Below are 26614 nucleotides of genomic sequence, written 5' to 3'. Positions count from 1 at the left end.
TTGGAATGATTGACAGCCACTGGAAAATTGACCTATTCTCCATTCTTCTTCCCAAAAAAAGTGGGGAACATGAAAGGTAAAAAGTACCTAAGATGAATTTAAATCAGTATTTCTCAACCTTGGCAACTTGAATACTAATGGAATTCAACTTGCAGATTTCCCCAACTTTTGCAAGATGGTCAAATTAAGATTCGATATTGGAACAGGTGCTTTCCAGTATTTTGTTTTAATAGTATAACAGAGTTGGAAGGGATCTTGGGGGTCTTCTAGTCCACCCCACTTTAAGCAGGAAACCCTTTACCATTTCAGACAAATCCTATACCAATCTTTCCTAAAATAAACCTGGGTATTTTAAATTAACAGTGAGACATTCCGGATTATTGATGACTCCAAACTATTCTCAATGGTTTCATTAAATAAAGAATGGGAAACTATTTACAAGGATATTCATATGGAAAGCAAGACTTGCAGGAATAAAATAGTGGGATTCACCCAAAGTGTGCATGTCTGTGTGTTTGTGTGTCTGTGTTGACATCATACCAACAAGATTTCTCTATATATAATTTATATATGTATGACTTATGGTTTATGACACTTATGACTGTAACCTTGTTGCTGGTATCCTTACAATTTATATTGATATTGTTTCCTGATTGCTTATTTGTAACCTATGACTATCATTAAGTGTTGTACCAGTGGTGAAATCTAAAATTTGTTACTACCGGTTCTGTGGGCGTGACTTGGTGGATGGGTGGGTAATGTGACTGGGTGGGCGTGGCCAATTTTTTTTCCTTTTAAAACCATTTTTTCTACAACCTCTTCGGCAAAGAGGTTGTAAAAAAATGCTTTCAAAAGGCTCTGACAATCCCAACTGAGTTGCCTGATTGGCAGAGGCTTTTTTTCTTTTAAAAGCCTCTGCCGATTAGGCAACTCAGCTTGGATCATCAGAGGTTTTTAAAAGAAAAAAAAACTCTGCCGATCAGGCAACTCAGCTGGGATCATCAGCTGACGATCCCTTTGATGATCCCCGCTGAGCCGTCCGATCATCAGAGGCTTTTTTTTACTTTTAAAAGCATCTTTTTTTGGCCGAAGAGGTTGTAGAAAAAAAAATTTCTTTTAAAAATTAAAAGAAAAAGCCTCTGATGATTGTGCGGCTCAGCTGGGTATGGGGGGGGCAGGGGATTTTTGCTACTGGTTCTCCGAACCACCCGCCTCCATCGCTACCGGATCGGGCTATCCAGTCAGAACTGGGAGCATTTCACCCCTGTGTTATACCTTATGATTCTTGGTGAACGTATCTTTTCTTTTATGTACACTGAGAGCATATGCACCAAGACAAATTCCTTGTGTGTCCAATCACATTTATCCAATAAAAATTCTATTCTATTCTATTCTATTCTATTCTATTCTATTCTATTCTATTCTATTCTATTCTATATACCTATGTATATTGGCCCATTAATTGGCACATATACTGAAGAATATAAAAAGAGCAATTTTTATCTGTCCTGAGTTTCTGTCTATCTTGAATCTTGGCTTCGTTGGCACAATCTCCAGTTCTAATTTTAGAACAGTAAGAGAAAAACAACTAATCACAGTGACTTCTACTGAGAATAAATATTATTTCCACATTGGAGAAACTATTCCTGTTAAAACTGGTTGCTAAAAAATGGAAAAAATGGTGCAGCTTGACAGCTTCCCATGGGCAGTAACATCTGGTTGGCAACTGTGTATGTCAGGTGCAGAGACATTTTTGTACAAAAACTTCACACAATAACCTCCGTTCAAGGGAACTACATGTGGTCAATATTTCTTTCAAATAAAAAAAAGATAACTGCTGCAATGTCAGGATTTAGAACCTTACATAATTTGTTTTCAACCTCCTCAACTCCCCTATTAATAGAATAAGCCTAGAAAAAAATTGTTTGGAACATCATAGATACATTTCCATAAAAGTTATCTGTGTTGTGGCCCATATGTGGCCTGTGCAGGTAGTAGCTGATTCAGACAGTGAGGAGGCTGGTGTGGTGCTGCGCCAGCAGCCTGTGCAGCTGGCACTTGAGTCGGACAATGAGGAGGCTGGAGAAGATGTGGTGCCAGAGGCGGGGATTCAGCCAGGGCCTTCAGAGCCTCCAGAAGCTCCTTAAGTGAAGAGGATGAAGAGGAGGAGCCTCTTCTCGATGCACAGGTGTGCAGATGGGAGTGGTTCCTCAGGAGGAGGTCTCCTCGAGAGTAAGGCTTGGGGCTAATTGGCCACTCCCCTAGCCTATGTAAGGAGAAACGCCGACTGAAGCAATTTGCAGGGAACAACTTAGTTCACATACCTTCGTGTCTTGTCTTGCTTATATTATCAGCTTCCTGCAAATTGCTTCTGGGCATTCTGCCAACCATAGTAAGCTTTCAGTTATTATTTTTTGAATTCTTGGTGGCTGTTAATGCAATTAATTAACAGCCGTTGTTGTAAAAGACTGGTTTATTCAGTAAACTAAGGTTTGAACGGACTTTGTGTGTGCTGTGTTCTTTGGGGTCCGTAGCTGGGGCAGAACAATCTGTTTCAGATCAACTGCTATTGACCTTATGATCTAATTCCTTATCTTTTAATTTCTCCCTGAAAAAATTGACAGTTCATCAGAGAAGGGATAGCCCTGATTCCAATCAGAATAGAACTGGAAAGGACCTTGGAGGTTTTCTAGTCCATCCCCTCGCTTGAGCAGGAAACCATTCCAGACAAGTGACTGTCCAGTCTTTTCTTAAAAGCCTCCATAATGGAGTACCCACAACTTCTGAAGGCAAGCCATTCCACTGGTTAATTGGTCTCACTGTTAGGAAATTTCTACTTGCTTCTCGCCTTGATTAATTTCTATCCGCTGCTTCTGTAGGAATCAAAAGAATTGAAAGTACTCCTGATCACGTTTCTGACCCAGAGAAAAATTTAGATCAGTTCTGGTATTGCAATAGGAAATCAATTATTTGGGAGGAAAAAAGATAGGCAGATGATCATTTCTATACCTGTTCTTTGGGATGGTAGGGAGCATTATCAAGACGTGAAGGCTAAATTACATACAAGCACTCATGTAATATAATGACTGTCCAGACTCCAGACTCTTTGAAAGCCTCCAGTGATGGAGCACCCACAGCTTCTGATAGCAAGCCATTCTACTGGTTGATTACTGTCAGGAGATTTCTCCTTAGTTCTAAGTCAGGGGTCACCAACTTTTTGGACCTCAGGGACTGCTAAATGCATAATTTTAAATCCCATGGACCACTTATATGATCTGCCTAATTACCGGCTGGGTGGGCGTGGCTAGGTGGTCATGTGACTGGATGGGCTTGGCTAACTTGATGTCACTCACATCAAGTGGCGCCTCGCCAGCCTCTACTTGCCCCTCCCCTCCCAACCATTCCCCCCCTGCCCGCCCAGGCTCCTTAGGGCCCCAACAGGAAGCAATTGTTGGAGCTAAGCAACCACTATGAAACAGAGTTAGCAAAACAGCTGGCTCAGTTCAAATTGGATCTGACCGAGAAGGAGGCTCAGCAGGAACACCTCAGTGAAGACTACGAGCATAGGCTTTCCAAGCAGAGGGAAGACCTGCGGGAGTGCAAGGCCAGGTACAGGTGCCTGGAGGCTCAGCTTGCTTAGAGGGTCAGCCAGTTCCACGCCATGATGCAGTCCAACTGGAACAAGGCCCTCTGGCTCTTTGCCACCAGCAGCGCTTCCCTCCAGCCTTCGCCAAAGCCTCGCACCAGGAGGCTGAAGCAGACCCCAAGTCAGAATTTCTTCCCTCCTCCGACCTGCACAAAAAGACTCTGAAGTGGGAGACTCTCTGCAGTAACACAAACATTCATTGCATGTATCTGTCCCAGGGGCTGTAGTTTGAGGACTCCTGATTTAGTGCAATAGAAAAAATGCAAATAATTTTTCTGCAGACCACCAAAATTTTCTCTCGGACCACCAGTGGTCCACGGACCACCAGTTGGTGACCGCTGTTCTAGGTTGCTTCTTTCCTTGGTTAGCTTTCATCCCTTGTTTCTTGTCTTGCTTTCTGGAGGTTTGGAAAAAATTAATATGAGACATTTCCAATCTGTTTTGACCACATAGGGATTGACCACATAGATTCTACGGCACTCTAACAAAAGACAAAGTGGTTTCTTCATCCTCTCTTAACTTTCTTTATCATTAATTTGTTTGCCAATTGTTCACCTTTTTTTCTGGGTTTTCTTGCCATCCAAGAAAACTATTACAACCACTCAATCTCTTTCCCCATAAATGCACATGGTAGAGGCATTCCTGGAAATAAAGACAATGTGTGAAGTCTTCACTTTGTATATAACACTGCTTTTCAAGAGCAGGTCCTTCCAGTGATTTATACCTTTGTAGGATCAGGGATGTAATTCATATGGGGAGTCCACATACAATCTACAAGTTCATTTCTTTAGGGAAGGTCAAATGCAAAACAGGATTTGAGCAAGGCCAGTGGGATTTTTCCTTGCATTGCCTTGAATTATACAGTAATTGCAGCAGACTTTTAACAACGATTTTCCATCATTTCCATGAAGAGGGAATGCTAAATCAGTGGCTTTCACATGAGAAGGCTGTGTAGCCCTTTGGATTGGTTCCCCAAAAGTGGGAGAGCAAGCATAACAATCATTTTAAAGAGATACCAAGAACTCTGTAGCACCTGTTTGGGATAAAAACTAAAGTGCTACATAGCTCTAATCAGTTTCGGTATCAATAAAGCCAAGTTCCAAATAAAGAGAGTCCTTGACTTATAACAATTTGTTTAATCACTGTTCATAGTTATGGCAGTGCTGAAAAAAGCAACTAAAGACTAGTCCTCCCTCTTATGACTATTGCAATGTCCCTAAGGTCATGTGATCAAAGTTTGGGTGCTTGCAGCCTCCTGGGATCATATGATCACCATTTATGACTTTCCCAGGGGCTTCTGACAAGCTAAGTCAATGGGGAGGCAGGATTCACTTAATGATTGTGTGATTCATTTAACAAATGTACTATTAGTCACAGATGTTCTGGGCCTAAACTGTAACCATAAATTGAGGACTACCTGTAAACAGATAATATTGTGGCTTATCTACCTAATTAAATGATAGAATAGAATAGAATAGAATAGAATAGAATAGAATAGAATAGAATAGAACAGGAATACGAATAGGATGTTGAGCAGAGTTGGACAGTGAGGAGGTTGGGGAGGAACGTGGGCCAGTCCTGGAGTCTGGAGAAGGCTCGCACGAGGGCTCTGCGTCAGAGGCAGAGAGGGAGCCAGGGCCATCTGGTAATTATGTGCTGCCTCCGGAGCCTCTGGAATCTGACATCAGTGAGGGAGAAGAACAGTGCGAGCCTGTTCCTAGTGTGTGCATGTGCAGAGTTGTCAGAAGGCAAGAACAATTAAGGAAAAAAAGGGTGACTTGGTAGTAAGGCTTGGAGTTGATTGGCCCCTCCCATAAGACATAAAAGAGGAGCAAACGGAGGTGAGCCTTTGCAGGAAGCAATTAGTTCATATAGTCGGTTCAAGCTCTGAGAAGTTCTGTTTGACACTGTGCTATGTGTGGTCTTGTAAAACTAATTGGCAATTAAGTCTCTGGCAGCGTTTCAAGGAAGATAAAGGTGGGTGCTTATCAACATTACCCTGAATGACTGTGTCAACTCAAGCAGACTCTGCACAGAGTTTGTGAATCATTATGGGCTGTGAATGACCATAATTCACAGCCTTCTCAATAAAAGAGGTTTTTTGGGACTACGTTTGTGCTGTATACTTTCTCAGGAAGCCTAGGTTAGAACATAGGAATAGGAGAGCAGAGCAGAGCAGAGCAGAGCAAAGAAGAGAAGCTGGAAGGGACCTTGGAAGTCTTCTAGTCCAACCCTCTGCTCAGGCAGGAAACCCTATCCCATTTCAGACAAATGGTTGTCCAATGTCTTCTTAAAAACTTCCAGTGTTGGAGCATTCACAACTTCTGGAGGCAAGTTGTCCCACTGATTAACTGTTCTGTCACGAAATTTCACTTAGGTTCTAGGTTGCTTCTCTCCTTGATTAGTTTCCATCCATTGCTTCTTGTCCTACCTTTAGGTGTTTGCAGACTAGTTTGACTTTCTCTTCTTTGTGGCAGCCCCTGAGATACTGGAACACTGCTGTCATGTCAGCACTAGTCCTTCTTTTCACTATAGACACATCCAATTCCAGCAACTGTTCATGTTTTATTCTCCAGTCCCCTAATCATTTCCTCTGTTGCTCTTCTCTGCACTCTTTCTAGAGTCTCAACGTCTTTTTTACATCGTGATTTATTTTATTTATTTTATTTCCAAAAATGTATATGCCGCCCTTCTCCCTAAGGACTCAGGGCGGCGAACACAGGTTAAAACATACAATAATAAAAGGCAACGTAATTAAAACCCAGTTAAAACAATGACAATAAAATAATAGTGATGACTGCAAAAATACAACTCCAGAGACCAAGTTTTTTAAAAAATATATATTTTACTTATTTCTTATATATTTGTAGAAGAAAGGCAGTTCTATCATTAAAGACAAATTCTGTTTTGCACATTAGGCAATGTTTGAGAGGTCAGAAACCACAACTCAGCTTCCCAACCTTCTGGAGTACCTTCAAGTCAGACAATCACATCACCAAAAGGGCAACATTTTTGGCCCAACTATTTGGTTCTTTTTGGTTGTTGCTCTTTAGGTTGTTAAAGAACGGAAGCAGACATTTTGGGAAAATGATTTACTACATAGAGAGTAACATATGGTTTATCAATTTCAAGTAGTATGACAAATGCGAGAAACCACCAGTTAATTTTTTTTTTCTGGCCATCTCTAATTTGTGGCATTTCTGAACATGCATCCCTTTCAAAAGACTAGAATGGCATGAAAAATGTTTCACATTCTTCAATGAGGCCAATTCTCCACCGATTGTCCCTACAAAGAACTACAATAGTTCTCTACACGGAACTATTACAACCACTTGTTTAGTGACTGTTTAAATTTATAATGGCCCTGAAAAAAGTGACTTTTGACAGTTTTCACACTTACGATCATTGTAGCATCTTCGTGGTCATCTGACCGAAATTCGGGTGCTGGAAAACTGTCATGTATTTATGAGAGTTGCAATGTCCCTGGATCATGGGACCACCATTTGTAACCTTCCCAGCTGGCTTCCGACAAGTGAAGTCAATGGGGGAAGTCTGATTCATTTAACAACCACCTGATTCACTTAACAACTGCAGTGATTCATTAACAACTGTGCCAAAAGAGGTCATAAAATGGGACACAACTCACGTAACAACTGTCTCACTGAGCAATGGAAACTTTCCATGTTCCATTATGATCCTAAATCTACCAGTATCTTCCATTAGCCACCAATTTTGTTTCCTCTGACAATTGTATGTGTGCCTGCTTTTAAATTTTCAACCAGTCTGGCTTATATGTTCTGGTGAATATATGGTAGTTTATTACTATGGTTCCTGGGGATTGATAGACTGATTGATTGACTAACTTGGACTATTTTAAGTTTACTGATTACCCCTTTTTCCCTTTCTAAGTTCAGTCTATAAACTAAATGAAATGAAGGGCTTCAATATTGGTTATTCTTGTCTGATGTAAAATTGGCATCTGATATGATGACAGGAAAATTCTAGCACAGCCAGTGATTCATATGATCCATTTTAGCACTCTGTTTATACCACTTACCAATGATTGCCTTTCTCTTACAAAATCTCAAGCATGTAGGATGGAAAAAGTGAGCAATGTTCTTTCCTCTGTTACCGGACAAATATTAATCACAGGCAAGCAACTTTTTTATTGGCAATGACCAGATAACAGCAAATGACTTGAGCGAGTTGAAATGTGGGAATGCTATTGCCATTTTGTAAGCACAGATCCTCTATTACTAATCTCAGTACTAGTTAATGCCTTATAGTTCTCTCGTTTGTTGCAGATGCCAAATGGGTGCCATACAACAAATATCTGGCTTACCATCAAACTAAATTGGTCTTTTGAATTCCTCATGAACATTCGCACAGCAACATGGAATGGTTTCAAGGTTTGCCTATGGGAAAAAAAAAATCTACCTAGCAACCAATAAATACAGGGGAATTTAGCAGCACAACGTAAGATTGTTTCGGGGGTTTTGCATGGGAAGTCCTACCTAGCTATCAATAAAGACAGAGGAAAAACAATTGTTTTTCCCCAAATTGTTGCCAGATTCTTAGTTAATCCTCCATGTAGTTGCTAAGAAAAGGGAAAAATAGAAATTAAGATTTTCTGCACTTGTAATACAACTTGAAATTAATGAAGGACTAAATTAGTTTTGATGAGTCTTTATGGTTCCAGAATCTGTCCTTGCAGAACCCCCCTTTTGATACTTTTATTGAGCTCCTGGAAGCCACTCCTGGGCGGAATGGGACAATTTACTGTGGTTAATTCGCCACGGCCATCTCACTCTGCCCAAGTCACCATGGGGCCAACTTACCACAGGACAACTTTCAGTGGATAATTCCATGTGGGATAACGTGCCACTGTTTCTTCAACATTATTTCCATTGACAAAAATGGAAATAATGTAGTGCCGGATAACAGTGCTGGATAACATTTATTGCGTTGAGTTATCTTGCGTGGATTGTCCCATGGTGACCTGGCCACGGCGAGTTGGCTGCAGCAAGATGGCCATGATGAGATGGCTGCGGTGAGTTGGCTGTGGTGAGTTAGCCTAGATTTCTGGGCGGAATGGGGTTTCACCAATACAGGAAAAATAGTGAAAAGCACTTTGTTAATGCACTAATATGGTTTCTTTCCTTTAATGAAGCACAGCCAATTGGAAGAGCTGCATCCGAGGCACCTTTTATGGTCTTAGTAAACTGGCATTGTTACAAAGCCACAAAGTAGGTTAGTTAAAAATAAAAGCCTCTTGAATTGTGATTCCTCATTTGCTTTTCTGGAGTCAGCAAAGAGAAACTATCTAATTAGGCAAGGGCCATTTCTTTAGTAAGGCAAAGCATGAGCATGTTCCACTGTCAAACTAAATGCATAAGATGCCTCTGTTAATTTCCATCACAGCTGCATCTGAGACATGAGCGAACTATGTCACTCATATTTACCCTATCAAGTATCCAACTGCTGTGATGAAACACAAGCTGTGCCTTTTAAAAAAAGATCACTGGCAGAATAAGGTGACTCTTTCTATGTGAGAAATGTTTCACATACTTTCTAGCTTCATGAAGCCCACCCTTCTATCTATTTAAATCTCCACAATTCTTCCCTGCCTGTTATTTGCTACAAGACCATCTGAACGGAGTTTTAACACAAGCAAACGTTGGGAAACCATAGACAAAGCCATGCCACCAGAAGAACACCAGTGTACCACACCTGCCAAGAGGGCCATCAAAAAAATCCGAATGACTAGCTTGGTTATCAGCTTGGCGAAAGGTTGGCAGAAGTGGGCAACTGAACACAACACCAAGCAAGCTCAGGAACCTAGTGGATGGGTACCTAATGAAGACAAATCACCAAATGACCCAAGTGAGTGGACACCTCCGAAACATTCACCAACTTTCAAGACAGATCAGTCAAAAACTGAGATACAGTTTCCCTCAGTACAGCAAGTTTTAAACAAAGATGGAGAACAAAGTCCAAGTGAGTCAACAGAAACTCTGGAGAAATTTAATATTAAAAGTAAAGAAGTTACCAAAAGTGTAATAAGGTCAGTCTCTGAAAGAAGTAGTGACATTGGTCTTCTCAGCAACAAATATGAACAAGATGAATTTGCGGAGACAGGAAAGATCATCAATGACCCTACAAATATTGATCAGATCCTTAGTAATAAAATGTCTCCTACAAGAAGGAGAAAGTGCTCTAATCTGGTATCAGAGATGACAAAGGGATGGAAACTTTTAGAACAAGAAGAACTACAGGATTATCGCAGCAACAGCTTGGATACAGAAGACAGTGGCTATGGTGAAGACACAGAGGATGGATTAGACAGGGATCATAATATCCAAGAAATAAAGAGTGTGGTGAGGATAAAACATCCCATGGCCTCGCAGTAAGTAATTACTGTATTCTCCAAAATTGCCTTGTTATAGGAAAATGCTTTTGTCTAGCATGTATTAATGCTTTCTGAAGTCAGCACAACCAGAGATAGTCCTTGACTTACATTTCCATTGCTGAGATAGTTGTTAAATGAATTTTGCTCCATTTTATGACATTTCATGCCACATTTGATATGTGAATCACTGCAGTTGTTAAGCTGTAAACAGTTGTAAAGAGAACCTGGCTTCCCCATTGACTTTGCTTGTCAGAAAGTTGCAAATGATGATCACTCGACTACAGGACACTCCAACCATCTTAAACAGGAGCCAGTTGCCAAACATCCAAATTTTGATCACGGGAGCATGGGGATGTTGCAATGGTCATAACTGTGAAAAACAATCATAAGTTACTTTTTTTCAGTGCTGTTGTAACATCGAATGGTCACTAAATGAATGGTTGTAAGTTGAGGACTTCCTGCATCAGTATGCAATTTTATCTATTCAGTGCCACCTCGGTCATGTTTTGGAACACTAATGGAGGAAGGGTTTGGAGGGGGTTCCAAATGATGAGCCGACATGTAAAAATAGGCCATGGAAGGGATGATGAACTGTTTCTCCATAGCAGCAACATTCAATCATCTCCAAGTAGCCATTTTCATCTGAAGCCAAAATGAAAACATAGGAGCAGAAAGCGAAAATGGAAAGATACAGGAAGAGGTCGAACTTTAAATATGAAAAATGCCTTATATTTTCCAAAACATGCAACAATCTAAAAGTTGCTTGTATTAATATTTAATTAGATCCAATTTTTTAAAAAGAAAAACTGAGGAAGTTATATTTGGAATAGGATAGTTTCTGCAAAAAGACCATTTAACCCTTGTTTTAGAATGATGGCAGAGGAAAACGTTAGGCATTTTAGGTAACATTCGTTTTAGAGCTTCTGGCTGTTTTTATTTGCCAATTTTCCCAATGTCTATTGGTTTTGGATACATCTGCAGGGCAGAAGGTTGAAGGCTGGGACAGCCATATGCTGTTAAAGAGCCCATGGGCCAAGAATTCCTTCAGTTGTTTAGTTGAATCAACTGTTGTTCATGTACAGGTAGTCCTTGACTTATATCCATTTGTTTAGTGAATGTTGGCAGTTACAACGAAACTGAAAAAAGTGACTTACAACTGATCCTCCCATTTATGACTCCTGTAGTATCCAGTCATGTGATCGAAATTTGAGCAGTTGGAAACCGGCATGTATGCAGCATCCCGGGGTCGTGTGGTTGCAATTTCTGTGCTTCACAGTGAACTTCCAACAAGCAAAGTCAATGGGAGACGCTGGATTTGCTAAATGACTGCATGATTCACTTAACAACTGCAGTGATTTGCTTAACTATGGTAAAAAAAAAAAAGGTTGTAAAATTGGGCACAACTCACTTAAACTACTGCGCTGCTTAGCAAATTCTGATTCCAAAGGACATTCCATTTCATCAATAGCTACTTATCTACTAACTCATTCAAGAATACTCCTGACTTTTTGTGTTTGACTGCAAGAATAACCCAATTCACTTTCTTGCACAGCTTACCAGTTTGGTGTATATAATTGCATCCTATAGGGCCAATCCTATGTGTTCAAAATGGTGCAAAACTATCAGAGCCACCAATGGTTTTCACACATTAGTGTGTAAGACATCATGTCAATAACCATGGCCAATCTGCTCACTCATTCAATCTATCTAGCAAGGTAATGGTCAAACAAAAAAGCCTGATGAATGTGAGGATCTTCTATATGTTAACAGGTGATGATCTGCATTCCAGTAAATAAGGAGCAACTATAGCAAGACAGAGACAATCTCCTGCTGTGTTTGAGAGCAGTTTCATTGTGAGCTCTTTCAGCTGAAAGTTTCCCCAAAGTCCAATGGCTTCATTGATGGTTCACAAATATTTCTAAAGAGATGAGCATATATCAGTGCTAGCAAAGGTTCATTCAAGTTAACATGAAACTGGTCCAGGTTAGCATGAATTACTCACTAAAAATAAAATGCAACCATTGCAGTGATGTAAGTAATAATTAGCCAGATCGTATGAACCTTTCTAACCTTTTAATGAGGTCAAACCTTACTGGGGCTCTCCAGAAAACAAGTACACACACAAACGTATATCTATATATATGTAGATATATATTGTTTGTCCAGAGTTAATGAATTTATCTTTTGCTCTTTTTAATATGTATTTGTTATTTGTCTTTTCCTGAGCATAGATCTTGTAAACCACCTTTGAAACAGGAAGGTGGTTTATAGAAATAGAATATTTTCCTCTGGAGATCCAAGTAGAACAAGAGTGTCAAACTCACGGAGTCATGTTGCTGTCACATGACGTTTCATGAAATTTTTTCCCTTTGCGGAGCTGGGGTGGGTGTGGCCTACACGTGATGCATCTGGCCCATGGGCCGTCAGTTTGACACCCCTGAAGTAGAAGTATAACACAAGAAAAAAAAAAATAGCCTACACTCTGAACTCTAAGTGGTTGAGTTTGAAGACATGTTTTGAGCCGTTTTGTTATCTTACTGCTTTAAAAGCTGTTTTCTGCATAGCCTTTTGTTTTGAAATAGTTGTAGAATTCAAATATATTATTTCAGTTATTAAACTTCCATAAAAGCTACCTATTCATCTATCTATTCTCTCTCTGTCTCTCTATCTATTGTAAGCATCTAACAAAGGAAGTAGTTCTGAAGAAAGGTGAATTAGCATATGAATTGTAACTTTAAAAAAGCTATACAAGTTTTATTGAGTACCAGTAATTTTCTGACTCTCACTGGTCACCTTCTGCGGGTTGAACTATATTTAATCTGTAATTCTTGGAGTTACTTCCAAGTGGTTGGAAACGTTTTTGAGTTGCTTGGAAAGAGATGAGGGCTATTCATTTCTTTGCTCCCCAGCTGTCTATGCATGCTGGTCACTCAACTGCATTTGCCCCCCACCCAAAGCAAACAGATTGAAATATAATCCTTTCAGCTTTGAATGAAAGTGCTAATAATAAACAGCTTTTTATTCTGTGATTGCTTGAGTATTGTGGTTGTTTTTAATTTCTTTTGGTGGTGTTTTTGAGCTTATTGTATTGTTGAAGGTGATGGTGATGTCAGAGCTTGTGTGGTCTTCCAGTACACATTTCCATTGGACATATCTCTTTAAAATCACCTATGCCTGCAGGATGCATCTACACCCATCCTGTCCATTTTCCATACAACACCCATATGATACACGTTTTTTTAAAAAGGGGGTGGAGGGAGGCTTCAGTCACTGCCATCTTGACTTTTTGACATCCGTAATAGGTTACTTGTTTTAATTTAATCAAGATTTAATTGAAGCATAGGAGCCAGGAAATGCAGACATCATGCAGAGAATCAGTTGCAAATGGTAGGGCATTCTAAATATCCACTTACTATCCTACAATTAAATATCAGAAATCTACCAGAATAATTTCACAGAAGTCATTTCCTCCTTTTAAAAACCCCCCAAATTATATTTTCATTTAGGAATTTGAATGAGACTTGATGAAGAAAGTTACTATGTACACACACTAACAAAAACATGCTATAGTATATCTGAATCCTTCTATTCGAGTCAAATGCTTGTGGTTTCAGATAGGAAAGGCAAGAATTATAACAGTAAAGAATTCTTCTGGGAAACAGAGCAGTGCTAATTTAGCCCACTGTAAAGGCAGGTAAAATGGAAAGGGACGATAGTGTTTCACTTGAATGGATTAAAGTACTAATTGAAATTTTCTTTTTCTTTCTTTCCTTCCTTTCCCTTTCTCCTTCCTTCCTCCCTCTTTTTCTTTCCTTTCTTCCTTTTTTCTCCTTCTACCTTCCTTTCCTTCTTCCCTTTCCTTTCTTTCTTCCTCCCTTTTCCTTCCTTCCTTCCTTCCTTCCTTGCTTCCTTCCTTCCTTGCTTCCTTCCTTCCTTCCTTCCTTCCTTCCTTCCTTCCTTCCTTCCTTCCTTCCTTCCTTCCTTCCCACCTATCTCACTGATACAATAACTGATAGCAGAAAGGGACAGATGATATGTCAGACATACACATGCTCTATGGAGACCTGTAGTCAGGAGAGGAGGAGACGGGGTCAGCTTGATCCCACCCAACCCTGTGCTCTTCATCTTCTGCCTCTGAATATGCCATATTGATGGGGAAACAAACTTGGCTATGTTCAGAGAGATAAATATTTCTGTACTTGTACCAAGGGCCAAGAAGTAATTTAAATGCTCTGGAGGCAGATTTCCCAAAGTATCCAGAACAAAAGACATTTGTTAGCATGCCAAGCTGTCTAAAAAGGCTAATAAATTGACTTGTGATTTTTAGTGAGTGGACAACCGTCCTGGTTACTTATTCAAAAAGAGTCAAGGTGGCGCAGTGGTTAGGGTGCAGTACTGCAGCTACTTCAGCTGACTGCTAGTTCAGCAGATCAGCGGATCAAATCTCACTGGCTCAAGCCTTCCATCCTTCTGAGGTGGGTAAAATGAGGACCCAGATTGCTGGGGGCAATATGCTACTTAGTATACTGTCTTTGGTGTAAGCTGCCCAGAGTCCTTGGAGAGTGGGCAGCATAGAAATATGAATAATAAATAATAATAATAATAAAATATATTTAAAGTATGTTATTGTCCTTGAAGATCTAAAGTATAGGAATGACTAGTGTCCTGAACTGGGCTTATAAGTAAATTCCTGGTTAATGATATTCTTTTGGAATTTGTTTGACAATTAGTTTCCAGATAGGATGGTAAGCCCCAGCAAGACAAGAGCCTTGGTAGTACAGGGGCTTAAGGCACCCTGTTATTAAGCTTGTTAAGACCAGCTGCCTGCAATTACTGCAGGGTTCGAATCTCGCCAAGGCTCAAGGTTGACTCAGCCTTCCATCCTTTCTAAGGTAGGTGAAATGAGGACCCAGTTTGTGGGGGCAATAAGCTGACTTTGTATAAATATACAAAAGGATGAAGGCTATTGCTGAGCACATTGTAAGCCGCCCTGAGTCTTCGGAGAAGGGCGGCATATAAATCAAATTAAAAAAAAAAAAAGACAAGCATATAGATGACTATCTTGCTTAAAGCTAATATTTGGTCCCCAATATTTGATCCCACAAACCTTCATGGACAAGTGGAAGATAAGGAGGTGCAATAGCAACACATCCCAGTTTGCTGTTAAGTTTGGGGATGCCAACAGACAAGGTACAGCTCAGGCAGAGAATTGTGCATAAGATCAAATATAGAAGAGCCCTAATTTAGTTAGGTAATCAGCTGAATAACTAAGCTCCATGTGATTAGCCTGTTGTACCTAGATACCATAGAACCTTCATACTACCCAACAATCCTAAAAAGTACGTTCTGCAAAAGTAATAGATCGAGAATATCGTAGTGATTTCTAAGTAGTCCATAAACACAACTACTGTTCACTTCCAATGAGAATCAGAGGATGGGAATCAAGAGAAGAGGAAGTATGAGTTTCTTGTCAATCTTGGCTAGAGGCTCTCTGGGAAGTGAGTTTCTTAAAACTCAACAGACTGTGTTGAATAAGATCTAAGAATTCAAGTTTAATGTCCCCCAAAAATCTAAGACTAAAAATAAAATAAAATAAAAGTATAGGCAGACATATGCAAGACTTTTTTTTTCCACTGCTGCTTTTGCTTACCAGTAAAGCTTCAATTTTAGTCCCATGCTTTTTCAGTTTTTGGCTTCTGCTCCTTGTAAGCAATGGACTCATTAAAATTAATATAACTTTTAAAGCACACACATCTTTTTTTAGGCACATGCTGAAGTCTAGAAAACCCCCTAATAGTTTGCTTTCATAAATAGCAGTGTAAGCTCTAAGCCAATTTGTTCCTAATTATTTTAAAGCATTCATGACTCTTAATATCTCTTGTAGTTTGCTGCCAGAAATTTTAATTTGTCACCTTCTTTGAAGACTCTTCCAACAGGATAGTCAGAGAAGTGAAGAAAGAACTATATGCACACTGAAGCATTTCTAGGAAAAGGCTTTGAAGAAGCTGTGCTGGGCTTTCCAAAAGAGGTGTTTTAACGTTTAAAAGAGCTCTTTATCCTTCTAGATGCCATAGCTCAAAAAGATTATAGTGGAATTAGGGAAGATCCAAAGGAAGACAATTAAGAAGTTCAAAGTCTGGAACAGTTTCCACATGAGCAATGTGACATTTGGGCATTTTAATTAAAAAAACAACAACCTGCATGATCAAGGTGTATAAAATTATGTATGGAGTAAGGTGGACAAAAATAAACTGAAATCACCCAATGAATTTGAATCCTGGAAGAATCAGGAAAAATAAAAGGATTTTTATCTAAAATTAAAAGGGGTAATTTAGCTTTCGAATTCACTACCATGAAATGTGGTGATGGCTACCAGCCTGTCTTCAAAAAAGGAATAGACCATTTTATGGAGATTATGGGAATCAATTCCTACCTGGTGGCTGTGGAAGTCCTTGTGAAGGCATCTGCTGGGAGACCAGTGGGCTTCCTTGTGCATTTGGTTGGCCACTGTGAAAACAGCCAGCCGGACTAGATTGACCAGGGAATCCATCTGTCCTTATTTCCTTCAGTTCTTTTAGCAAATCATGCCATGCAGATGTAATTAATCAGAGTGGTGTTATTTTCCCTTATATAAATTAACATGAATGGGTCTAATCCAAAATAGAAGCTTTTATTTTCAGGTAAGACAGCAAACAGTCAAAGGAAATAAAGTGATTTAGAATTAGTGATAACATGCCACCTAGTGGTTTGTGGTCTAAATCAGATTAATGAACTCAACCAAAATATTTCACCGAAGCCTCATCCTATTCAGCAGCTGTTTTTTCCCCTTCTTTTTCTTTTTCTGCAGCAAGAATAAAAATCTCAAACTGTCTAAGAATTACAGTCCTGTCTACAATCTAAAGGGGCGATGGCAAGAATGGGCTGATGAACATGTGACCGTACAGAAACTCAACCCTTTCAGCGAGGAGTTTGACTATGAGCTCGCTATGGCCACCCGTTTGCGTAAAGGAGATGAGGGCTATGGTTATCCTAAAGAAGGCACAAAGACAGCTGAACGGGCCAAGAGAGCAGAGGGCCACATCCACCGGGAGATGAGAGACATGTGTTTCATCATCAGAACAATGGCTCGGCCACGACATGATGGCAAGATCCAAGTTACTTTTGGTGATCTCTTTGACAGATATGTTCAAATTTCAGATAAAGTGGTTGGAATACTCCTGAGGGCCAGAAAACATGGAATGCTAGACTTTGAGGGAGAAATGTTGTGGCAAGGTCGGGATGATGCCGTTCTAATAACTTTGTTAGAATAAGGTCTTTTTCCTCACAGGATAAACCAAAGGGCATCCTTGTATTCAGAATGTTTTATCAAAAGGTTTATCAGAAAGATCGACAGACGTCAAAGCTTTCATCGGTACTCAGAACTTCTTATCTATTAATATTTAACAATAGTATCTCCATATTATCCCATCTCTATGTTATTGTTTATTAAGTACATAGATTGTTCTGCCAGTACTGGTAGTATCTAACTATGTTTGGTAAGATTTCTATATAAAGAATGAAGATGATATAGAAGATGGTTCACTTCAGCTGCCTTATGGATCAGATGTTTATTAAACACTTGGGGATTTTTCAGAGATCTGGTTAGCATTGGGAGCATGAGGCAACCCAGGCTGTTAATGTTGTTGCTCCTCTTTTAAGCAATTCCAGTTCATTTTATTTTTTTTTACAGAGGACCTCCAGCAGATAAAATGACAGATAAAAACTTTGAGACACCCATGGAGAAAGATAAAAAATGAACCCCCCCCCCCCAAATATACAAGCCCAAGTTCAGTCCTACTTTTCCTTCCAGGAAAAATAAGGAAATTTTCATACTTTTCCTATTTTGTACTGTTGGATTGTTAAGTCAGTGGCCTTGTTTAGGATAGTGAATTGCTTTTGGGGAAATTTGTGAAGTAAAATTTGTGAACTCCACAGTTCCTGTGACTGTTTTGGACAGCCCCTTGCCAACTGTTGCTTAGATACTGCCAGCCTTACATTAAGGCTACATAAAGTGATTTTAATTAATGTTAAATCCCAACATTTCAAAAATTTACTTTGACAATATGAGCTCATTAGATCTGCTTTAAAACGTGGTGAGGTACATGGACATGTGATGTTATAACAATAATACTTTATAATAAATCTGATTGCCATTACTTAAAAGATGTGTTAAGTAGCTTTTAGATAAGGGGATCCCAATCTTTTTGAGTTAGTGGGGACATTGGATAATTTCCAAACTTCTTGTGGGTGTTCAGAGATTGCCTATTCTTGAAAATGGCTGCCATGGGAATCTACCCACATATTAATTTACCACATTTCTCACCATCTCTAGCACCTGCTCAAACAGAATATAACTTATATCCCCTCTTTAATGAACAGTACTTTTTTTTTTTCTGAGCAGGCTACTGAGTTATAATTGCCTATTATTTTTATCTATTAAGATAGCTTAATGATAATGATGCTGGAAGAATACCATTTTGCATTACATTATGCCTTCTCATTTTCAAAAATTAATTTAAAAATGTAAAAAGTTACTAGTTGAAGGAAACAGAACCTTAGAGATATTAAGTGAGGTATCCTTGAAATCCAACTGGGGGTCCCAGTGTTAGATGAACCATATTGTTTTCTTAATGCTATCAGCTGTTGAAAAGAATTGCATTTTGATATGGTATGTTGTCTTTCAAAGTGAAAGATACTGCATCTTCTTACAGAAGAAAAAATATATGATTTTGTGTCAACACGATGGTAAATTTATTCTAAAAGTTACTACGCAAATATCAGTATATGTGCATGCATGTATGTATAGCTTTAAAATGATTTTTCAGTCACATATCAAAAATGATTCTTGCAAGAAATCACGTGCAAAAATCTTAAGTGCTGTGAAGTATTAATAGCATTATAAAGGAAGTTTGTTATAAGCAAATAACATTTTACATTTAATCAATAAACTTTCCTGCATCCATTGGTAACTTTCCTGCATCCATTGGTAAGGTAAATCAAGCTTTTATTCTCAGATAAAAATAAAATCTTATTTACCTTACTAATTAGATAAAATAATTAAGTTTGGAAAAATGTAATTTAAAAAAAAACGTTGCTTTCCCAGGACAAGGATATTATTTTAAGTTTTTATGTCTGCTAATTATTTTTCAAGATTTGGATTATGAAAGTTTACTGAGCAGTTTATACCATTGATTGGTCTAAATTAAGCTGTAAATATTAAATGTTTCTGTCAAATATAGGGAATGTGATCCATTTCAAAATCTTATTTATATTAACAAGAAGTGAAATGCACTGCAAATTCAGTTGATACAATGGAATAAATGAAAAAGAATTAAATAAATTTAATAGCTTTTTTGAGGAAAATATTTTGTTTTTTTAATGCCAAGGCAATAACCTATTATTTTTTCTGAATCAATGTTAGTAGCATTTTTAGTGTTTCCTGAAGCTTAAGGATTCTAATTCTATTTTATAGCTGCAGTAGCTCACTTTGATTTTTCTTATTGGAAGGGAGGCGATATGGATAAAGTTGGGACAAAAATTATGGGCTGCCTTTCTTGGCAAATGGCAGTTTGTATTGTATATTGAAATTTCTATATAGCTGTAACGAACATTTTAACAGCAACTCCCACACCACATGTCAAAGTGTATTACCAATTAATAAACAGCTTTGTAAAAATATTTTAAAACATCCAATTCTTTATCAGAAATTTTTAGCAGGAACATGGTTCAACACTACTAGTATTTTGGCTATGATTCAATACTTTCAACCTGAGTGTTAATTACAAAATGGTCGTATGTCTAAATAAAGCCCAACTCAAGTTTAATTACATGAATTTAGATTTATTTGCTTTATATCACTATTATCTTATAGTATTTTAAATCCATCACAGGATTGTTTAGTTAGTGAACCCACAAAGACAATAACACTGCTGTGGAAGACCAAAGGGGGGGAAAAAGCTATTTTAATTTATTTACACTTCCTTTTGTTGTCTGTAAACATTGAATCTACATATATTCTACTAATAGGAGTAAAGAGCTATACATTGAGACAGAAAACAATGCTGTGTATTTTTTTTTTAGCAATATAAAGCATGAGCATATTATAGGATAAAATATTCTCTTTTCCATTACCACAGCAGTAAGCATTCCCCAGATAATTCTGAAACAATTTATATTAGTAACATTCTATACAACTATAGCTAATTATTTGAGCTAAGCCATTTGGCTTTTTATTCCATTGCTAGAATAATTTAAAGTGCTAGAAGCAACCCGTCAATCAATACTTCCCCCCCTCTAAAATAACAAAAACTACTTTTAAACATTAATGTACAAGTTAATATGTACAATATTCATTTGAAATAGAATAGCTGAGATTTCAGCACAAAGTCATTCACTGTCACAGTTAACAGCATTTTTAAATTATTTTTCTTTTGCATAAACATAGAATATAAGCTTTGAAACAACTGTTGTTATTGCCACAATGGCTTTTTAGTTTTTCTACAAAAGTGGACAAGAGCTACTGATTTACTATAACTTTTCTTTTTTTTTCTTTTTTTTTTCTTTTTGCTTTGAGGTCACAGAACAGTAAATTTTGCATATTAACACATCTACTGAGTTATGATGTCTATCTAGAGTACGTTACCCCATTGCATCAGAGCTGGTGCAAATTGCAGTTTTACAACACAGATCCACTCAAAAGAAGAGAAAAACACCACACCTATTTTGTTTTCTGTTTTGGACAGGAGCAATTCTTGGAGATGATGTGCTACAAGGCTACAACAGAAGAACTATAAAACAGAGTGGTGTCTTATGTATGTGTGTGCATATGTAGATACACACACACACACATATATTTGATGCATATTATATGCTGTTTGGAAAAAATGCATCTGTTTCATAGCTTTAGCAATAAGAAGGTATTATATGTACTATGAATTACTCACTGCATTATGCTTACTTTTCCAGTTGCTCATTGCTATATTATATATCTTGATCACGTAGCTGAATCCTTGCCCAGCATTTGTCCCAAGCCTGCAGATCATTTAATGGCATGTGCAAAATGCTTCAATACAATCAATAGGGCAGCTATGTTTCAACAGTAAAATACAACAGATACCAATTTATGACATATGACTAGATGTGGTGATATTTGATTGAAATAAACAGCCAAGACTGATCACTATTGGTAAATTATGAGCATCTCTTCCCCATATTACTTAGGCCAAGTACATACAGTATTATGATTTTATGTTGCTTAAATGTTGTTTCAGTGAAATAGGTAAACAGAAGTAAAGGAAATTTCTGAATTGTGAGAATGAGAACAAACAAAAGGATATGTGAATGACATGATGATAAAAATCTGGTTCTCATAAAGAAATAATCAATTACGATTTGAAAGCTTTGTAACTTTCAAAAATGAAAAAAAAATCTGAACAGTCAGTTGCACTCCAATATGAAAGACATGTTGATGGTCATGCAGAAAATGTAGAAAGGCATTGCAAAACAAGCTACATTATATTGCTTTAAGGGCTTTCTGAGCTGCATTGATCAGTATCAGGTTTGGGACAAACTTTTGTAGTAATTAACAGTTTATACTTATTCGAAGCCCCAAATTTCAATATCTTGTATAATGAAGTCTTCTTTCTTAGAAAGTGTGTGATTCCCAAAGGTTTTACAAGAGTGACTTCTTCCGTGATAGAGATCTCCATCAAGCCATAAAGCAAATTCACCCCTGCAGTGTGAAGAGAATTAGTTTGTCAGATATTAAAAATAGTTTTCTTCCCATTATTGTATTCAAATGTAGGTCCAATTTTAAATCAACAACTTTCCCTTCAAAATTCTTTCCCTAATGTGAAAGCTTCAGATTGCATTTCAATTAATTGGTCAAGGTAGAAACAGTGATCACCTTTAAGAATTTTGTTAGAAGTTGAGATGATGACATCTTTATTTCAATATATTTGATATAAATGATAAAATGGCAAGGAGGCGATAAACAAAACCCAAACTCTTTCCTGGCATCTAGGGTTACCTAGACTTGTTCAGCCCGGATCCAGCAGTCTCATATTAGCATGGCATCAACACTATATTGAGTAGAGGGTAAAGACTCATGCACAAATGCAAACTGGGTCTGCCATGGAAATGTTATAATAAATGAATAAAATCAAGAACTTTTATCTTCTTTGTGATTAGTCAGTAGTAACACATTTGAGTCACGAGACTGCAGGCTGAACAGAAATTGGGCCAAGAAAAGTACATTTTGGCTTTGCGTTAAAAACTGGGTTCTAACCCATAAAAGAAATTGCTTTTACCTTTGCTAATAACCAAGTAAGATAGACTAAACCAAGTAAGAGCCAGTCTGGACTAATGGTGACAGTGATGACTTAGAAACTAGGAGACAGTGAGTTCTAGTCCCCCCCCACTTGGGCATGATGTGCTGGGTGATTTTGGGCCAGTCCCCTCTCTCAGCCCAACTTACCTTACAGGGTTATTCTTTGTGGAAAAAATAGGAGACGAAAGGAATATTGGTATGTTCTCTGCCTTAAATTATTTCTAAAAAATAATAAAGCTGGGATATAAATAAATATTTTATAAAAGAAAAGATGGCCTTTCAGACTTGTTCAGGAAAAAAATGCTAACATTGGCAGGAGGCTGCCATAAAGCAAATTCTGTAGGCATGGAGATACTTGGAATCTATATATAAGGAAGTCAGAGTATAACAGCACACTAACGTTGCATCAGAACACTTTATCGGAATGAACAAAGATGATACTAACCCTCCACCACCAAAAGCCAAGGCATCCATGTCTCCTTTAAGAAAAAACATATTGTCTCCAGTCCACTTGAAGACCTAATGGTTAGGAAAACAAATGAAGACACACAAACACAGATGAAAGGAAATTATTGCTAAAAGAACAACAAACATCGTAAGACATCATTATCAATTTCTGCTTCAGAAAAATCCAGAAACTTTATTAAAATGCTACAATAAAGAATAAAGAATGCCCTTATTCACTGTGATAGTTTCAATATATTAAAATTCCATCTATCACATTACATCTAGTCCCTTAAATTCAGTGAATCATGAAATAATCCTAATTCCTCTTTAATAATTTATAGAAACTCAGATGTTCTGATAAGAACAGGGTTTATGAACGTTTACCACTAATTGTTTTGTAGTGTTCATCATCATTCTTCATTGGTTTTGTGGCTATGTATGTTTGTTTGTAATAGCTTTAGACTGGAAAATTAATTCATGGGAAATGTAAGGTAACCCTTCATCGCAACTACAGTCTAAATTCTAAACAATAGGCCTCACTATTCAAAATGTGATTCTGCTTATTTTTAACTGGAATTTAAATAATTTCATTGCAACATAAAACGGTTAGACTCATAAATAATGTAATCTCACATATATTATCTAAATAATTTAGGCATTGTTTTCTAAGCGCTTACCTCAAATTCTGGGCAGAATGTAAAAAGAAAGGTTTCTCCCGTGCCATAAAACCCATCGCTCACTTTAAAAGGTTCCGAAGCGAGAGCTCCAAAAATCTAAAGAAAAAAATAAAAATAGTCCTGAGAAAGCATGACATTTCCACTGCTTTTGTGCATAATATATAGGAAACCTATCCCATGAACATGATTAGATTAACTGGAATTATCAGCAATTAATTCTATTCATTCCGTGAATTTCAAAGCACAAGCAACCATCAGGTTGAACTAAGCCATAACTTCAGCAAGGTATTTAATGGAACATTTTTGTTGTAGATGAAAAAGATCTACTAAAATATTGAAAAGGCTTCCAGATGGCAGTTAATTCAGCAAACATAAGAGCAGAAAACTCCTTTAAGAAGAGGTAATTCTTAGCACAAACATTTGAACAAGCTGTAGCTGGCTGCCATCTCTAATGTTTGCCGTGTTCTTGCCAAATCAACTTTTCTAATGTTCTTGGGTTGAACGTGTCAGGTGGGAAAGGCAGGACTAGTGCATTTAGATAAAAAGTCATCAGAACAGTCTGATTGCACTTGTTTTCTGAACATGTTATCACATAGAGATCAGTCCAGTTTGACTGATTCAGTATGCTTTCCACTTAAGGAAAGAGTTGGAAAAAGAGTTCCTCTTTAAGGAAAGAGTTGGGAAAAAAAAGAGGAATATTGCCAGCTATTGTTTGTCTCATGTGAACAATGACTTTCCACTCCTTCTACTCTACCTTTTCATTCAATGCAATGGAAACCATACACTTCCTTTTTGCTTTTGAGTCTTAGGCGTAAATGCTCAATTACCAAAGTAACAAAATGCTAATAAGGATGAAGAGTTTTTTAAAAAAATGAATCAGAGGGCTGTTCTTAAAAGAATTGCTCTAAAAGAGTTTGAATGATAGTGTGATGTGATTATAGTGACGGTAAAGAGAATTTGACTGAGATATTTAGTGTCAAGTTCAATCCTTGGCTTACTGCAAAATTCCAAACAGAAACATCAGATGACAGAGTTGAGTACATTAGAAATGTAACTCAGCGTTAGGATGTTTTTATCACATGTGGTGGTTATGTACAAAAGCATCAGGAATTTTGGCGTCAGATAAAGACATGGTTGGAAGAGATGCTAGACCAAAACATAGATTTGAAACCAGAACTATTCCTACTAGGAATTACAAAAGAGAAATATGGCAAAGGATTGACATACTTAATGCTTCATGTCATAACAGCAGCAAGGTTGGTTTATGCGCAATACTGGAAAAATGAAGAAATCCCCCCAGAAGAAGAAATAATAAAGAAAATCTTGGTCTGCGCAGAAATGGACAGGCTGACACTAGAACTCAAAAATAAGGGCGAGACAGAATACTATAAAATCTGGAACAAACTGTACCAATGGTTGGAAAGGAGGAAAAGGAGTCGGAACAGAAAAGGTTTAGGGTTCGTAGAACTGAAACTGGATAATATTTAGACAAATGTACAAATGAGGACAAGGGATATGTTTATAAGATCAAATAGCAATGTATGATAAGTAGTAATTATATTTGTTGTTATGTTAAAAATATGTATGGAAATGACAAAACCAGGATGGTCACACTGTGTCCGATGTTTTTAATGCTTTTTTTTTTTAAATTTGATTTATATGCCGCCCTTCTCCGGAGACTCAGGGCGGCTTACAATGCGTTAAGCAATAGCCTTCATTCTTTTGTATATTTATACGAAGTCAGCTTATTGCCCCCACAAACTGGGTCCTCAATTTACCTACCTTAGAAAGGATGGAAGGTTGATTCAACCTTGAGCCTGGTGAGATTCGAACTTACAGTAATTGCAGACAGCTGGTGTTAATCACAATGCTATCAGTCTGCTGAGCCACCAGGCCCCTACTAAGTAGGGTATTAATAAAATACTTTAAAAAAATAAACATCAGATGACTGAGCAGCATTTTGTGTAAATAGATCCAACAGATGTGCGTTTGTGTGTGCACATGTGCATGCATATGAATGCAAAGCTTCAAATCAGTCTTGCCTTCTGGTCATTGCCTGGACAAGCCCTTGCAGTTTTCTTGGCAAGAATTTAGAAATGGTTACCCATTATCTTCTTCCTGGTACAAAGTAACCCATCTGGCTTGATGCCTAAGGCAGGACAAGCACTCATGGTTTTCTGGTTTCTAGCCTGGCAACTTTAACCATTACATCATTATGGCTCTCACATCCAACAAATAGAAGCTGCATCACTGATTCACTGCTCCTAATTTCTAACAGACAGCAACAATTTGCTTTCCTGTAACTTCTGTTTTGCATTTTGGGTTGACGTGGAACAGGTTTTGGCTTTCTCTATGAAGCCTCCTTTCAGGTTTTCTATACATCTCCCTTCCCCACAATCTTGCCAACCATCCCAAGATCGATCATAAGAATTGCTCTCATTTGAGAAAAGATTTGAAATCTAATATTCCTCCACAAATTTTCCCTAAAGTTATCCCAATATTTCTCCCTATCCCTCTTTTTAGGTATCCATCGAACTCCGAAACTAGAAGGGTCTGTGTGGGTGATGGAAAACAAAAATGTTTCTGCTTGCGTGAGTTAAATTATCTTAAACTGACCCATTCTGCATTGGGTTCAGACTTTTCAAACACACACACACAAACACATGAAGTCAAGCTGTAGCAGCAAAACAGCTTAAATAATTCTCTAAATGGTTGTACTATTTATCTAATTTGTCCCTTCCTGAAAACTTGATTTATTTATTTATTAGATTATGGCATGTGTTAACCAGGGATCACTGAAGTGGCTGGCTGCCTCTCTGAAAGGAATTTTTTCGGGCAATATTATCTTTACCCGTGGGACGCCTGAATGCTGGTAGGCAAACAGGTGAGGCTCCTTTCTTGTCCCTACGCGGTTTATTCGCTCACGGGAATCGAGCCGTCGATCTCAGCAGTGCACAGGCCTAGTGTTCTTACCACATGAGCCACCGCGGCCCCCTACTTGATTTATATCAACCCACCATGTTTCTAATATTAAATATCACTATGGAAGTATAAAATGTATCCACTCT

At 38.0% G+C, this 26614-nt stretch overlaps 2 protein-coding genes across 6 annotated transcripts in view; one reads left to right on the top strand and one right to left on the bottom strand.

Moving 5' to 3' along the window:
* Positions 1-9257: 9257 nt before the first annotated feature.
* ABRA (actin binding Rho activating protein) lies at positions 9258-19772 on the top strand. Its single transcript, XM_034422181.3, has 2 exons — positions 9258-10052; positions 16903-19772. The coding sequence occupies exons 1-2, from the start codon at positions 9346-9348 to the stop codon at positions 17363-17365; spliced, it is 1170 nt and encodes a 389-aa protein (XP_034278072.2). The 5' UTR covers positions 9258-9345; the 3' UTR covers positions 17366-19772.
* Positions 19773-20038: 266 nt separating this feature from the next.
* OXR1 (oxidation resistance 1) overlaps positions 20039-26614 on the bottom strand; it is a 225029-nt gene continuing 218453 nt past the window's right edge. For all 5 annotated transcript variants that reach the window (XM_034422177.3, XM_034422179.3, XM_087890848.1 and 2 more), the window contains 3 exons: positions 23547-23642; positions 22868-22941; positions 20039-21825 (listed from right to left, as the gene is read on the bottom strand). In XM_034422177.3, coding sequence (XP_034278068.2) covers positions 21690-21825; positions 22868-22941; positions 23547-23642 — 306 coding nt within the window. In that variant the 3' untranslated portion in view covers positions 20039-21689. The remainder of the gene's footprint in view (positions 21826-22867; positions 22942-23546; positions 23643-26614) is intronic.

This window comes from Pantherophis guttatus, chromosome 3 (assembly GCF_059756535.1).
Source record: "Pantherophis guttatus breed Tessera chromosome 3, ASM5975653v1, whole genome shotgun sequence".
NCBI lineage: Eukaryota > Metazoa > Chordata > Lepidosauria > Squamata > Colubridae > Pantherophis > Pantherophis guttatus.
Note: the sequence above shows the minus strand (reverse complement) of the source record. Positions and strands in the feature narration are given on the sequence as shown.

Coding starts and splice junctions, on each gene's coding strand:
- ABRA (XM_034422181.3), top strand. CDS start 9,346: ATGCCACCAGAAGAACACCAGTGTACCACACCTGCCAAGAGGGCCATC. Junction 10,053..16,902: donor AAACATCCCATGGCCTCGCA/GTAAGTAATTAC, acceptor CTTTTTCTGCAG/CAAGAATAAAAATCTCAAAC.